Source organism: Gouania willdenowi, chromosome 1 (genome assembly GCF_900634775.1).
Source record: "Gouania willdenowi chromosome 1, fGouWil2.1, whole genome shotgun sequence".
In the NCBI taxonomy this organism is placed as follows: Eukaryota; Metazoa; Chordata; class Actinopteri; order Blenniiformes; family Gobiesocidae; genus Gouania; species Gouania willdenowi.
In genome coordinates this window covers 42,730,390-42,746,942 of record NC_041044.1, presented here as the reverse complement: position 1 = coordinate 42,746,942, position 16,553 = coordinate 42,730,390, and the positions used below count along the sequence as shown (strand labels likewise).

The window sequence follows — 16,553 nt, the reverse complement described above, 5'->3', positions numbered from 1 at the left end:
AGAAACATGAGTCATAAATTAAACTTAATTGAATAGAAATTGGTCACAACCTCATATCTATCACTTATTGCTTGAATATTGTCAATTTCTTACATATTTTGTATTTTAGAAGGGCAAAATATGGCACAATAATAATAATTTCCAGCCTTTATTTATTTATTTTATTTATTTATTCAGTTTATTTCCGACACTGACATGCAAGTATGGTTGTAAAGTGTTGTCCTGATTATTTGTCCACCTCAGTTTTCCAATTTGTCACTTTGGGAAGCTGTATGGGACGATGACGTCGCTGTCCAGCATCATCTCTCTGCTTCATCTTAATCCGAGAAGTTCTCCACGGGGACCCACTTTATGTGAGTTACTGTCACTAGAATGTATTAAGCACATAAAAATGTTGAACAGTCCCAAAGGTTCTACACACAGACTCATTTTATGTTAATAATTCATGATGAGTTGAAGCCTTTTTACAACACTGGAAAAATACATCATCAATACAAACATCCCCGAGGAATTATGATTACAACTTTTCTGTCCTATTAATACAACTTTTGTATCTCATAATTACAACTTAATCTCAGTTACAACTTTGGTATCTCAAAATTACAATTTAATCTTATAGTTACAACTTTTCATCACATAATTCAAACTATGATATAATTACAAATTGTGTCTGACAATTACAACTTATTCTCCAAGTTACTAATTTTTTTTATCTCATAATTACAACTTAATCTATTACAACTTTTGTATCTCAAAATTACAACTTATGCTCAGTTACAAATTCAGTCTCATTATATCATTTATGTTTTATATCATAATTACAACTTCAGAATTTTATAATTTCATCTTTACAAGTTTTGTATCTCATAACGACTTTGGTGTCTTGTATGAGATACAAGTATGACTTTCAAATCTCATATTACTTCATCTTGTAGGTTTATTTATGTATTCATTTTAATATTTGTAATCTTTGTTTATATCATATTAACGTTTTTGTACCTAATAATAGCTGTAGGGTTAATGTTATTTGTCCTCTGGTGGAAACATGCTTCAATAAAAGCTGCTGCTGAGGTCAAAGGTTTAAAAAGGAATAAAATAATTAGTGAAACAGACCAACCTTTGGTGTTCTGCGTGTTATGTTATGGTTTAACTTATTTAGACAACTTTTTTTCTGGAAATGTACTTTGATGTCCTGACATGTCCATGACAGTCTTCCTCAGAGGCATCTACCAATTGCTTTGATGTGTCCTTATGAGTTATTTCTGGGTGTGGCCAACTTGACCGTTCTGTCAGGCTGGCCACGACCCGTCGCTCGATGGGTAAAGAGATCAACAGATGCCTCTCAGGAAGACTGACAGTTGCCAGTCAAAACATGTCAGGAGATCAAAGTAAATTTCTTGAAAAACATTGTCTGAATAAATTAAACCTTACTAAATTAACTTTCTGGAATTATGGTCAAGGATACTTGACAAAACACGTTTAACACTAATCTTGAATTGAGTTCAAGCTAGAAATTAGTGTCTTGCCCATTTTTTGTCTCGTAACTAGATTTTTATGAATCACATTTCCTGAATTTTAGTCCTAGTTTTAGTCATCCATCCATTAATTCACAAGACGAGGCCTTATTTTTTAAAAAAAAAAACTTTCAGTTTTAGTGGTCCTGCCTTTGTTTGTATTTGAGTTTTAGTCCAGTGAGATCGTAAAACTGACTAAACGGAGTAAACACAAATCCTCCTTTGGATTCATGATAGAAATCAACGCCTCGTCGAATCATTGGGTTTTTGTATCATTTTAATATTTGATCCAGTTTTATTCGGATAAAAAAAAAAAAAAAATCATTTGTTGACATTTTTTTATTCCAAGCTTTTCTCATTTCAAAACTTGTAATTGGCAAACTCAGTCTCAGTCTTGATTCAGAGTGGGAGTGGCTTCAGTAAAGTGACAGGAGTGAAGAGAGGAGCAGGAGGAGGTAGAAGAAATCTACTCTTTGGTTTCTCACCAAAAACGAACGAACCGCACGTAACATTAAAAACGGGACATTCTAAAACATGCTGGGTAAGGCACCGTGTTCTGCACAGACTCAGACACACTTTATTAGCTACGAACACTAAAAACACTTGCTCAAAGGAAGTCCGTCAGTCAAACACTAGAACACAGTCACTATCAAGAGTTTTTAGCGGTTACTTCTTTTTTGTTTTCAGCGCACTTACATTTACTTCTGACATTTATCGACCATTCGATATACAGTTCTGTGGGTGTTTTTTTTTTTTTACTTTTCACGTGTTTTCATTTTATTTGTATTAAATTATTATTGTCCGTTGAAGACGACCTTCTGTTCATATGTCATGAAAAACCAACGTTGGCGATTTAAAGTGGAATGTTGACAATGTCAGGTAGAATGGATGTGTGTTGACATGTTGACCATTAATGTTTACATCTATGGTGGAATGTTGGCTATGAGGATGTGATTTAAGGTGGAATGTTTACTGTAACTGATTTAAGGTGGAATGTTGGCTGTAACTGATTTAAGGTGGAATGTTGGCTGTAACTGATTTAAGGTGGAATGTTTACTGGTTCTTCTCTCTACGGCTCCGCTTGGTGCTGAGCTCGGGGTTGTGATGCAGAAACAACATGGCGTCCAGACTTTCCAGGGGGATGTTGGACCTCTTCCAGGCCGTTCCGTCCCCTAAGAACTCCTGCGTGGCGTTACCGGCCGCTGCCGGAGCGGACAGGAAGGCGCGGGCGGCCGGGGCCAGCAGGGGGAACTGTCTGGCTTTAGTTTTCCACCACTGACATGGCTGCACGCCGAGTGGCGCCGCCTTCTCTGTGTGGAACGTGGACGTCTCCACGTCGAGGGATTCCTCCACCGAGCTGCGCTGACTGCGCTGAGCCGAGCCGATCAGATCACCGAGCAGGAACTCCAAACCGCCGGGGGAGTTGGTCTCGGCCGCGTCACCGTGCTCGGGTTCGGCTCCGCTGCCTTCCTCTTCCTCGTCTTCGTCCATCAGATACTTGAAGCTGGCGGGCTTTTTTAAACGTTTGCTGCGCCGCTGGGAGTTAGAGTCAGTTGATTCAGGGGAGGAGCTTCTCTTGCTGAAGCTCCGCCTTCTCTCCTCGTTTGCCATCTTCACCGCCTCCTCCTTCATCCAATCAAGCGTGGCCATCTGATCCTGGAACGATACAGGGAAGGAAACACGTTAGTGTTGTCTAGGGTTGGGATCAATAATAGGTGTAATTGCTGAATTGGTAATTAATTATAATGAATTATAACTGTATTTGTAATTGAAAAATCTGTTGCTGTAATTATAATTGTAATTTAATTGCAATTGAGTTCAGATAATTAACTTTGTAATTGTAATTGACATTAAAATTCAAGAAAAACTGTCATTTACAATTTAATTAAAGGAAAACCTGGGGAACCATGTTAAGGTTCTATGGCTTACACATACACATATGTACAGTAGTTAATAATTATTAAAAATATGTGTCATATGAGGTTTACCTGTCAGTTCTCCAGGATCATTTTACCATTAAAAAAACCAAAAAAAAAAAGCAATCGAGGTGTAAACGGACACAAAAAAGGCTCACTCAAAAAACATTAATACTAGGGATGTAACGATTCACTCAACTCCCGATACGATTCGATTCACGATACGATTCTCTCACGATTTATTTTACAAAATGGGAATGTAGACAAATGACTGAAAAATATTCCTTTATTTTTTTGGGGGATTTATTTTCATCAGGATCATTTAAATTAGGTTAATTTAAATTAAGTTGATCAAAACTCAAATCACTAATCAATAAACCTGATCAGATTCAGTAAACCATTGATCCCTGAGGGGAAATTGGGTGACATTAATGCTGTTCTCATACATCTTTATATGACATGAATAATTAAAAAGGAGCAGTCAAAATAATTCATGTCAGTAACTTATATTTACCTTTTAATTGTATCTTACTCGTTATTTTAAAATACATTTTTATTTTTGACATACATTTTTGTTTAATCATAGTTTTCTTTTTTTTTTTTATTAGTATTTATTTTGTTTCCTCACAGGAGTTAAAAAACTAATATTTTCCTAAAAATTTGATTGGTATTTTTTATTTTTAAATTGAATTTTAAAACTAATGTTGAAAACACAAAATTTCGAAAAAAATAAATAAAACGGATTTTATAGGGCCCTACATTATGTATGAAAGGTGCTTTATACTGTAAATAAATGCAGTTGAGTTGAGATGCTAAAAGAAAGCTAACAAAAGAGGAAGGTTGAGTTTTATGGGGTTATTTAATTCAGGCTCAGTAATTGTGATTAATTGTAATTGAACTTTAGAAAAAATGCAGATAATCATAAACTTAATTGAGTTGCAATTGAACACGAATAACTAAAGACGTAATTGTAATTTAAAAATGTACAGTAATTGACTCCACCCTGTCGACATCACACCAAGGAATTTAGACATGTTTTTACAACAGGAGTTTGTGCCTCACCTCCTCCTCCATGAAGGTCAGCCCGTGGAACTGCGGGTCGAGCGAACACGCTATGCTGAGAGCTCGGCTAACCTCGGGGTGGTCGTAGCTCCGGGTCAGGTGACCCCGTATCATGGCCTTTGCTTCCGTTAGGACGGACGAGGATTGGTCGGAGCGCGTGGTGAGGTGGCGTGACAGCAGGCCGGTGAGGATTGGCTTCACCAGCGACAGACGAGGAAACTTGTCCTTGGCGAGAGTCCGACAGGCCACGTCCAGCGGTTTGAGAACCTGACACAGCTCCTCCAGAACCTTCCAGTCGGACTGCGAGGGCAGAGCGTTGGTTTGGGAGTCCGATGAACCGGAGCAGTCTGACGCGGTGTCGTCCTCCGTTGTTTTTTTCCTTTCCTCGTGGAAAAGCATTTTGTGCTTGACCAGCACATTGAGGAGCAGGTACAGCTGGTTCCATGTGGGCCGACCGTGAGCCCAGGACTTTAATCCTGTTTTCTCCGCACTGGTCAGACCCATCGGGAAGCACGAATCCAGATCCCTGCTGAGGAGCAACCCGTAGAGGAAAACCTGGACGTGACGGAGAGATTTGGAGACGAGCGGGAGCGCTATCAGCTCCTCTACGCAGTGCTGCATGGTGCTGAAGAAGCACGGGACAGGAGGGAACGTCCGACTGCGGCGAGAGCGTTCTGGAACCACGTCCTCCGTCGTTGAGTTTGGACGCTCGCCTTCTGCAGCGATGTTTCCATTCGTCGGGTTCCTCCATTCTCCTCCGAACAGAACGAGGAGAGGCTGCGTTATTCCCCATTCCTCCGCCATCGATCTCGCCTGGATCTCCAAGGTCTGGAGGCTGGAGGCGCCTTTCTCCGCCTCTCTCAACCTCTGCGTTCCCAAACACAGGTTATGGGCGTAAAAGTGGGCGTCTATGAGATGAGCCCACAGCGTGACGTAGCGCTCCGTGCTAGCCTGGCCCCTGTAAACCCAAACGTCGGCGCTCAGCGACACAGAGTGACCCACGTCGCTACTCGCGTCGTAGCTTCTCCCGCTGCCCCTCAGCAGCTGAGCCAGGCGCTGCTTTCCCCGGATGAAGCTGTTCCTTAGAACGTGATCCAGATGTGGAAGCATCGGCAGCTGTCTGTAGGACGGCAACAGTGTGTGGATCATCTGTTTGAAACCTTCGCCCTCCACCAGCGCCAGAGGGAGAAGATCTGTGATCAGGAAGTTAGTGATGGCGTCGGTCATGGAAGACGACTGTGCAGTAGCAGAGTAACCAACATGTGGGACTCGCTGTTGGCCTGTGATGGAGAGAAATATGGGAATTAGTCTATATGGCTACCCATTTTCTGATCTGTGTGACTATATACTATGTGCCCCATAGTATACAGTTATCTGAAAGATGTAAATCCTGGTTTTAAACAGAAATAAAATTGGTTAAAAGTGACCAAAAATGGCGGAAAAGGTGGTGAAATGGGATTTTAAAAACCACAGAAACTGGTTAAAAGGTGCAAATTTGAGTGATAAATAGGGTTCAAAGTGTTAATATTAACTTAAAAGTAGGAACAATTAGTTTAAACTGGCATTTGATGAGAATAACTAGTCGTGAATGTGGTTAAATTGGCAAAAATAAGCACGAAATATGGTAAGAGGTTAAAAAAACTAAAATGGGTCAAGATATGTGACATTAGGTGGAAAGGGGCGGAAAAGGGTTTATAAGTGCTGAAAACCTTTTCTAAGTGGAAAAAAATGTGCAAAAAACATTGAAATTCAAGAGGCAGAAATGGCAGTAATGGTGGAAATTGCATTAAAAGGGGCAAAAATATGGTAAAAAAACAACCAAAATTTGTTCAAAAAATATTCTTAGTTTCTTAAAGGCATCTGGCGACCCCCTTCAAAAAAACAGATTCTTCAGATTGTCACTAAATCAGGCTTTTGTGCAAATGGAATTTTTCAACATGTTTGTATGAACTATTTATAAAACACAAGGACTTTATTTTGTGTGTGTTGACGTGTACGTTTACCTTTGGTGACAGTCCGATCCTTGCTGCTGTCTGGGGGCCTAATGTCGTGTCTGTGCATCAGATGGCTCTGAATGTCACCACAGGCCACGCGCTCCATGCACAGTTTGCACACCGCGGTATTGGGGTCGGCAGGTTTCCCGCTGGAATCCGGCTCCAGGCCAAAAAACGGGCTGACGCTGCCGAGCAGCTTCTCGGTGCCGGGAAGGCAGTCGTAGCGTTCTATTGGATGGGAGCCGCGGACGGAGATCTGGAAGGCGGTGCCGGCCTCGCTGGAGTTGGACACCGCGGTGGCCTCGCAGAAGACGGGCACGGGGCTCTGTGATTGGCTGTTGTCGGGCCAGGAGGAGGTGCTGCTGGGCTTTGGGAGAGTCACCACCTGAATGTCCTGCAGCTGATTCAGAGCGGTTTCCTTTTCTCCAATTTCACACCTCACCCCGTCATCACCTGCAGACACCGTCCAACACAGAAGAAGAAACGTCAGCTTTAGACAAACATCTTTATAATAAATCCACAGTAGACTGATATGAATGAGAGTTTCACACTGGCATTTCAAACCATTTCATTTACCACCTAAACTGCGTACTAGTGCCTACAAAGTGGATATTTCCACGTTGTAGATCTGTTACGTAATGATCAATGAGGTAATGATACGTATGTTTGGTATTTATCTTAGCTCGCACAATGTGCCACTAAAAACTTTTTACCGTTTAATTTCTTCTGATATTTAATCAATAGTTTTGTATATTTGTGCAATATTTCAGTGGTTACAATGCTTTCATTGTGTTGCAATGGTTATTAGATGCACTTGATTTTATGATGGCAGTGTGTAATGCCTGTAATATTCATGTATGCAGACATTTTATTTTCATATAATCTGTTCAGATCAGTGTTTAAACTGATACAATAGGATAAATTATTTTTTCTTATTTTTATGCATTATCAGTAACTCATGGTGCTTTATCCTTAATGTTCTCACTTACAGTTGTTACAATGCTGTCATTATGTTGTCATGGTTACTTTGAGAATTCTACATAGTAGTTTCAGTGAAAAGAAACTTGTTGCACTATATTTTATGATGGCAGTGTGTAACACTGCATTTTCTTTTTTTCAGAGAAAATGTGCAAAAACACTAATAATAAATAATAAATAGGATGTTTTGAAGCAAATAGTTTTGACATTAGCTGGGTAGAATATCGTGATATCGTATTGCAACCAAAGTATTGTGACACGCATTGCATCGCAACATTCTTACCAATACCCACCCCTACTATATAGCATGTTTGGTATGATTTCTCGAAGTTTATTATTAGGTAGTAAAGTATCTAAATAGGAAAAGAGGAGGAGATATGATGTTGACGTGACAAAAATAATTTGGCAGCTCTGAAAGTGAAAAAGGGAGACGTTAACTGAGGTTCATGGTGATTTGTTTTGGAGTTATTGTAGTTATCAGTGACCGTTAAGTTGTATTGAGGCGGTGGTTTTCATGCCAGTGAGAATTATGGTGGATCTATTATTATGAATAAAATCTGCTCAATCAAAGCAGAATTAGCTAATAAGTAATAACCTGTTGGTTCTTACTGAGATGTACACAGAAAGCTTTTTTTTTTTTTTTTTTTTAAATCCCTTTCAAAATAAAATCACAAGACTTCAAAAACGGTGCCCAACGAGTGACTAAGGAGCCTCAGTCCTACAGGGACCAGGATCGTTACTCACTGATTCCCAGACCCAGCAGGGAGGCATAGTCTTTTCCAATCCACACCCGTAACTCCGCCCCTTCCGAAACAGGCCGGGAGACCCTGTAGTAGATGTGTCGGTAAAACTGGAAGACGGCCAGGTTATGCACCTCCTCACAGCTGGTGTACCTCACGTACCTGAAACATGACGAGCCATTTGGTAAAAAAAAAAAAAACATGTAGACGAATCACATGTGAAAGGAACATCATGTGACCAACAGAACCGCCCACCTCATCCAATTGGATTTGTTCTCATTTGTAGCGTCTACGTAGAAGAAGGACGAGTCGTCCCTGATCTGCAAAAAACACAATCAATTAGGGATGAATCAGAATCAGAATTAGAAGACTTTATTTATCCCCAAGGGGAAATTCAGTTTGCAGTGGTGGGTTGGGAATCAAAGTGTTCTGCTTTGTGTTTACATGGAAATAGTCATTCCGAATTGAGGTTTAACATGGAAAACGGTTTATTTGGCTTTATTTAATTCTGCTTTAGGTCTGGGGGTTGGAAGGGTTCTGATTGGACAGTGGGCGAACGTGACGTATCATATACACGTCTATTGGGAAAAACACAACAAATGTTTTATTTTTGGCTACAACATTGAAATCCACATGAGAACTGTTTCCACCTTTATTTTGATTGTAGTTTAGAAGCAGAAGCTCAATGATAACACACGGTTTCACTTTGGTCCGCAGGGCAGGAGAGAGAGAGAGCAGCAGAAAAGAGAGATAGAAGTCCGTACTTTGGTCAATCAAAGCTAGCGGTTAATGCAACAGTTGCTCTGCCTCCACTATACAGGACGATGAGTGAAAAATAAACTTTATAATGATCCACGCATCAATAGTGCAGCTCTGTTGCTTCATGTCCTCGATGAAGCCATTACGTTTGCCGAGGTCCGTGTGTTTAATAAGCCCATGTGTCCGTGTTAAAGTCTGCATGTTTATGCCTCCGTCCATCCACTCTTTTTATTATATCCACGTCTTTTAAGGCTCTTATTCTATATTAAATGGCAGTGTTAGTTTTACCTGTGAGGTAGTTTGAGAGGGAGGAGGTCACATTCTTAGATAGGGTAGGAGGAGCCAGAGTTTTCAGGAGGAGGAGTTTCCGCTAAGTGACGTCAATTGCGAGAAAAATCCAACTTGTGAGTTTGGAGCTGACTGATTTATGTGCTTCCTCGTTATTTAGATTAAAAAGAGTTTAAACAACCCGTGCACACCCAGAAGTCCCTTTTGTGTAAAAGTGTGCAACATTTATTACGACGGTACTGATTAAAAAACAGAAAATCCCCCATACGGTGCTAAAAACTGAGAATAGGGGAGAAAAATTACAATGTTGGGGGCCCCTACGCTCAACACTGCTGGTGAGAACCCTGCTGAATTTATATCAAAACACTTTAAGAGCCTGTTTTGAAGTGAAAACAGAAATCGTTTTGAAAACGTTACTTGGTTACTCACAGCCCAGGAGTATTTGAAGCTGGCCGGCATTTGTCCTCGGCATATTTCTCCGACGAAGGGCCCAAACATGATCCCCTGCTGCAGCTGGCACTTGGCAAACACCTTGGACTCGGACGAGCAGGCGTCATCGCACAGGCTGAGAAAGGACGGCAACGACAGCGCAGCTCGACTCGGCCCCCCGCTGAGCCACGGGTCGCCGGGCGGCAGCGCCGCGTCGGCCACGTACGCACTGGGGTCGGCGATGGCCTGGAGAAGAGGAGTGTCCTCGAAGAAGTCCTCATTGTTCAGATCTGAAGCTGGAGGAACATCAGAGCAGGAAAATATCATTAACAACAGGATTAAAGAAAATTATTGTCAAACGTACAGCAGTGCTGAACAATGGAATTACTTTGCAACAAAAAACAACAAACAGAAATATAATCAATAATATAGAATAATGATTGTTTAAATATATGATGCAAATACACAAATATCAGTGGTGCAAATATATTGTTACCTGGATATAAACACACTAAAAAAAAGGTTTCTATATCAAAACAGAAAAAAAGATTTACAAACAGCTTTCCTGTTTACAATAATACCACAGCTTCACTTCACTTTAAAATTATCACTTTCTGATGATTTCCATTTTTTCAGTGAGTGCAGAAGTAATTATTGCTTCTTTTTTCCCCTTAACATTATTATCATAAAGATACTGAGATTTAATTTGTGTTCTTTCATATTCTGCATTATTCAACATTTCTGCCACTGATTTAAACATATTGCATTAAAGGGAAAGGCACACAGATACAGAATATTCAGAATATAATATAAAAAATAAATACATAAAATTATATTACACATTTGCATCTTTAAATTATACACTTTTTTATCTGTGTTTTTTCTTCTGAGTTTTTTTTTAATAATATATATAGCGTTATTTTTCATTATCTTGAATTGTATTGGGTATATTTAAATTTTTTTGCTGCAGCTTTTCTCTTCATTATTAAAAAGCTGAATAAAATTCAAATAAAAAAAAATGTAACAGTGTAGCAGCTCAGGCCCACTTTAATAATAATATATTATTTGTTGTTATTATTATTATTATTATAGTAAAACCTGATCCAGAGCTCCTGTGAGGACACCTGTGGGATTATAACAAACACCGTAAAGCTTCGGAAAATGAATTAAATAAAACCTGTTGTTTTCCGCGCGTTACGCCGCTTTTTTGTCCCAAACGAAGGGTCCAGCTCCTCGTCTGACAGAGTCCAGGTTCTGCTGAAATTCTCCTTTTTCCTGAAGCCCACGGTTCGCTGTATGCGAGCAGACTTTCTTTTCTCCGAGGCGGCTTTGAACGCGCTGTACGCCTCCGCGTGCCTTCCTTTCAGGTGGGCGATCATGTTGCTCGTGTTGAACGATGAACGGACACTTCCACCTCGGGCCACTCCGCGGTTACAGTGGATACAAACAGCCGTGGGACTGTCCTCATATTCTAATGTAAAATGCCTCCACGCCGCCGACATCTTTCCCCGTGGAGCCTAAAACCACACGCTTGTGCTTTTCTTTCCGGTGCTAAAAACAAAGCCTCGGGCCACTAAATACAGTGGCCGCAGAGGGCGCCCTTCCACCGTGACACAGCGTTTATGATTTTAACAAAAGCCACGAAGAAGAGACGTTGGCAGAGGGGTTGGTTACCATAGAAACGATGATCGGACACTGTCGGTTTTCGGGTCTTTGTTCGGAAAACAAGCAAATGGCCGCCATCTTAACTCAAAGCTACACACAACAGCTAGCTTCTGTGCATTAAATAAACAGGACCACCATCACATCCATTACATTAAAGAGCCACTCAGTCACATTTCACAACATGTCTGTGTACCAGTGATGTGTTATTCTTGTCTTTTTTGTTACACACACAGCACCATAAACAGTCTTACATTTTGCACAATTATCCAATGTTAGTATGTATGTTTGTTCTTACTATCTGCTGTTATATTGTGTAGCTGCAAATATGAATTTACCCTCTAGGGATCAATCAATCTATATGGTGATTTGGCCCTCGTCCACTTCCGTAGATTTGACTTTATTATATGGTGACCAGATTTTTAAAACTCAGTAATTTAGTCAAAAAAGATGACAGATTTTCAAAATAAACTATTTGCATATGCTTTTATTTGTTATGAAAAGGTCACATAAATTACATTTCTTTTTTTCTTCCTTTTGGATTAAATATATTATAGCAAATGCTAAACAAAATTTAAAAAAAAAAAAAAAAGAAGAAGAAAAAAGCAACATTTTAAGTTAACATAAAATAGTTTTGAAAAAAAACAAAACAAAAAAAAAAACATGTTTTTGTTTTTGGCATGCTGAAGGAGAAGCATGAGAGGAAGTCAACTAGTAATATTGTCAATGCAATCGACCAATCAACATTGAGTTGCAAACTCATGGAAGACTTTTGGGCTATTTAATTGGTTCATATTGCAAGCACTACTATGGCAACGGTTGTGATTGACAACTCACGTTTTTAAGTGAAATGCACTGCTGCTTTCAGGGTCTTTTCTAGTAGTATTTATTTATTCTCTCACTGTCTGCTCTTATATTGTGTTAATTGTGAATTTCCCCTCTGGGGATCAATAAAGGTCTATTCTATTCTATTCGGTAAATTAGCCCTTGTAGGCTTACGTTGATTTGATTTTATTAGCAAACCTTTGACTTTTACCACAATATGGTATTTTGAGTTTATTCTCGACATTTCAACTTTATTCTTGATTTGCCAAAAAAAAATATTTCTCCATTAAAATTGGCCCCAATCCGCCTCTTTATTTTATTGTATGTAACATTGTTATAATAATGCATCAAATTTATATAGCTGTTTTTTGGGGGACTTAAAGCCGCTTTACATAAGACAAACATAAAACAAAGAAAATAACAATAATAAAAAAAAAAGAAACGGAAAAAAGCACGTTTGAACAGGTGGGTTTTGTTGTATTCAATGATAATAAAAGTTTTGAATTTCAATCTTGAATGTGAAAGTTAAGATAATAAAAGGCAAGTAGTTATATTTAGACAATTTTAGAGACATTTATTTGTTATTGGGGGGGAAAAAGCATCTAAAGCAGTGGCGTTCACCTGTTACTGTAACCAGATCAAAACATAATGAAACATTAATGATGCCAGACCTTTGACTTAGTAAATAAAAATCAAAACGTTTTATTTTATTTCAGACCCAGGAGGATCCATAATTATGCAAAAAAATAAAAAAAAAAATAACAGGATGCCAACACAAAGTAGACTTTTCTCTCAGTTTTCTATGAAAAGCTCAAATTCAAAAATAATGTTTTCAATTTTTTAAAAACACACTTTGTCATTTCAAAGTGCTACTAATGTGGTAAACTAGGAGAATTTATCCACTGTCACTTAAGAATATGATTAAACAAAATATATTAAAATTGGTTTGGTTTGGTTTTATTCCCCATGTAAAGCGTCTTTGAGTGTCCAAAAAGCACTGTACAAATTCAATGTATTATTATTATTATTAATAACAATAATAAGGCAGCTTAATATCAATGAAGTTGAATTTTGTAACCTTGAGTTTAGCAACATAATTCATTAAAAATACTTTTTTGAGTTCATGTTCCACTCACTCTACAAAAATAGATTACATCCTCAAAGATTTTAAAATGAACAAAATTAAGAAGATGCTATACACTTAGTTTATTCAGTTTTGCCCATTTAACTTGGATATTAGTTACTGTGTATTTTGTGAAGTCGGGACTGGGGATCTGGATCATCTTTTCTATTTATGTGACATAGTGCAGTGTTTTTGGAGCCATGTTCAATATTGGTTTCAAACGAAAGGGATTCATCTTAATTTATTCACTGTTTCAAATGTGAAATTTGCTTTGCTTGTTAATAATTAGATGGTGTTAATATTGTTTTGTTGAGAAAATGCTATATACATGAATGTAGTTTCTTTAAATCCGAGCCTAACCTCACCCACTGGAGGAATGAGTTTAAACTCTTTACCAGTTCTTTATCTCTTCCTTATGGTAGAAATGTCTCTAGAGTTGTATTATTTATTAAAAAAAAAAAACTAAATAATAATAATAATGTTTTTCAATAGCCCAATATGTTGTTTTATTGTAGGTATAATGTTTTTCCCATTGGTTTACATATATATTTGTTTTTGTTTTGTCTTTCAGCTTTTTGTATAATCTGTAGAGTATCTTTATTAATCCCGCAGTGGGGAAATGTACCATCATGGCAGCTCACATAAAAGACAACAGAAGGCAACACACAGGAAAACCCAAAAGACACCCGAAAAATAGTGCAATAAAGATAAAACAAATGCAATAATAGAAGCTGTATATAAATATAAATATAACAAGTAATATGAAAGTATGAAGGATAAGAATATATACATATTTACAGGCTGGATTTACAGAGATGTGAAAGGTGTTTTTTTCTTTGTATTTGTTCATTTAAAAAAACTAATTTAAAATTATTGACTTCTTTTAGGCCAGAGAAATCGACCGGCTGGATCGATCCGTCGTTACCATAGTAACAACTGTAAGGACGGCTGTAGGAGTGGCATTGAATAATATGTGCGCATGCGCAAAAAAAAAGAAAAAAGGAAGCATCCTTTTTATGTAAACAAAACATGTAAAAACTAAAAATGTAAGAGGCCTAAACCTGAGTGTTGCATGTATAACTTTATTTAAACAAGTGACTAATTCAACACCAGGATTGGTTTTCTGTAGTAAAGTAGCATTAAAAACACCCAAGGGCAGCAGGAATGTATAACCACAAAGCTGTGAAGTGGATTAAGAACCTACACTGGTTGTCGATTATCGCCGCGGTGCTCGGTGCGGTGACGGTGGCGGTATTGGGGAAATCGAGCGCGTGCCTCCGCTGCAGGTGGCTGCGGAGGTTGGTGGTGTTCCCGCTCTTTGCCAAAACCACCTTCCTGCACAGCCGACACACCGCCTCACCGGAGTTCAGGGGCTGGCCGTGTTCATCCGCCTTCAGCCCGAAGTAGAGCCACACATGGGACTTACTCCTGGGTTTGTTCACCAGGTGGTCCATGTTGGAGCTGCAGCTGGTTCGTCCCCGACTGTGGAGTGCTGAGCTGGCTCTAGATCTATAGCACATAGAAGCGACACGATGCGGCGATACGACTCTACAACGATGAATTCAATTCAATTCAACTTTATTTGTAAACAGACAAATGACAGACAAAATACAACCAATAAACATTACATTTGAAGAAATGTGCATTAAATCCATATAATAAACATACAAAATGATTTGGATACACGTTTAAAGCTTATTAATATTTTTGTAAAGTTTAAAAAATATATAAAAAATATATGCATTTTTTAAATTTTTACTGTACTGTTCCACAGTACACCTTATATCTACGGAAGAGGATTAGGGCTACTGGATAAAAAAATTTAAAAAAAAAAAAAAACAGTTACTGGGGAAAAAATAAAATAAAAATAAAATCAGAATTGTAGAAAAATAAAATCATATTTGTAGAACACGTTTTTTTAAATCATATGTTTTTTAATCTTGAAATATTTTTGTTTTGTCTTGATTTTTTTTTCCAGTCCTTTTTTTTTTTCAGTGATCTTCATCCTCTGATGTTACTTTCATTTATTTTATCTTTCTCTCTTTAAAAAAAGAAAAAAAATCATAATCTTCCTTATATATCTAATCTGATGTCACTTTCTTTTATTTTATCTTTCTCACTTTTTTTTTTTTTAAATCATAGTGCTACATTTTAGTTTCTCCCTGTATTATAATTATTATTATTATTCTCTTTTCTTTTACACCCAAGTGGAGAAGCAGCCAAACTTCTTTGTGAACTACAATGACAATAAAAATATTTTCTATCAGATTCTAATTAAATTACAAATATAAACCACTTGATAAACACATATAGAAAGTATTAAAAACATACATGATGAAAAAGGTTTGCGTCAACACTCGATGCCTGATAAGTTATGATTTATATGGTATGTATTGCCTTGTGGTGTCATTTTTTACATAATGTTGAAAAGCTGACTAATAATTATTATTTTTCAGTTTATTTGCCATTTGCAGTATAAAACCACATTGGAAAAGAAGGTGCAAGTAGCTCAAAGTGCACTGTCAAACATTCATTCATAAAACATAGAAACAGTTTTAAAAATAAACAAGACACACAGTTAAATAAGTTAAAAAGGTTACAATAGAGTTGGAAAAATTATGTTGTATATTAACATATAATCAAAGGCCATCCAACTGAGAACTGAATTTGTTTCTAAGCAGTTGTTGATATTTTGCGTGTGTGTGTGTGTGTGTATGCGTGTGTGTGTTCTGTGCGTCAGAAAAAGAAGCTGAAGTACGTTTGTTTTATAGTTGACCGTGCGTAAAGGTTTTCTGGGACACATTTCAAACCTAAATAAAGAACTGAAATTTAGAAATGCTAGAATATTTGGACAATAAACGTTTAATTGTAACAAAAGAAAACGAGACGGATGTCATGTATTTACTTGACCAATAATCTGCCAGATTTTTTATTCTAAAACGATTTAAATGGTTGGGGAATATGCTTTTGGATTTATTCATTTATTTTGGTCAAATTGCAGACAATCATTTGAATTTAAATATTTTTATATGAATCACATAATTCAATGTGTGTATTTTTAAAATTCTGACTAAAAAAAATTATTGTGTGAATGCAAAAAAGCAAATTGTCCAACACATTTATTTAGAAACAACAACAACAACAACAACAACAACAACAACAATAATAATAATAATAATAATAATAATAATAATAAATGTTGGAGAAATAAAAAATATACTTAATTTTACCAAACGACCTGCATCTATCCCCAAACATCACAT

General features: G+C 37.6%; 1 protein-coding gene across 2 annotated transcripts; it reads right to left on the bottom strand.

Moving 5' to 3' along the window:
- Positions 1-1,838: 1,838 nt before the first annotated feature.
- LOC114468642 (uncharacterized) lies at positions 1,839-14,808 on the bottom strand. 2 transcript variants are annotated; one of them, XM_028455673.1, is made up of 7 exons: positions 14,495-14,808; positions 9,681-9,976; positions 8,460-8,524; positions 8,209-8,366; positions 6,496-6,939; positions 4,493-5,772; positions 1,839-3,170 (listed from the first exon to the last, which is right to left on the bottom strand). In XM_028455673.1, the coding sequence occupies exons 1-7, from the start codon at positions 14,742-14,744 to the stop codon at positions 2,568-2,570; spliced, it is 3,096 nt and encodes a 1,031-aa protein (XP_028311474.1). In that variant the 5' UTR covers positions 14,745-14,808; the 3' UTR covers positions 1,839-2,567. The 2 variants fall into 2 exon arrangements, with proteins under 2 accessions (XP_028311474.1, XP_028311466.1); XM_028455665.1 differs by lacking the exon at positions 14,495-14,808 and adding an exon at positions 10,858-11,452.
- Between the last annotated feature and the right edge of the window lie 1,745 nt (positions 14,809-16,553).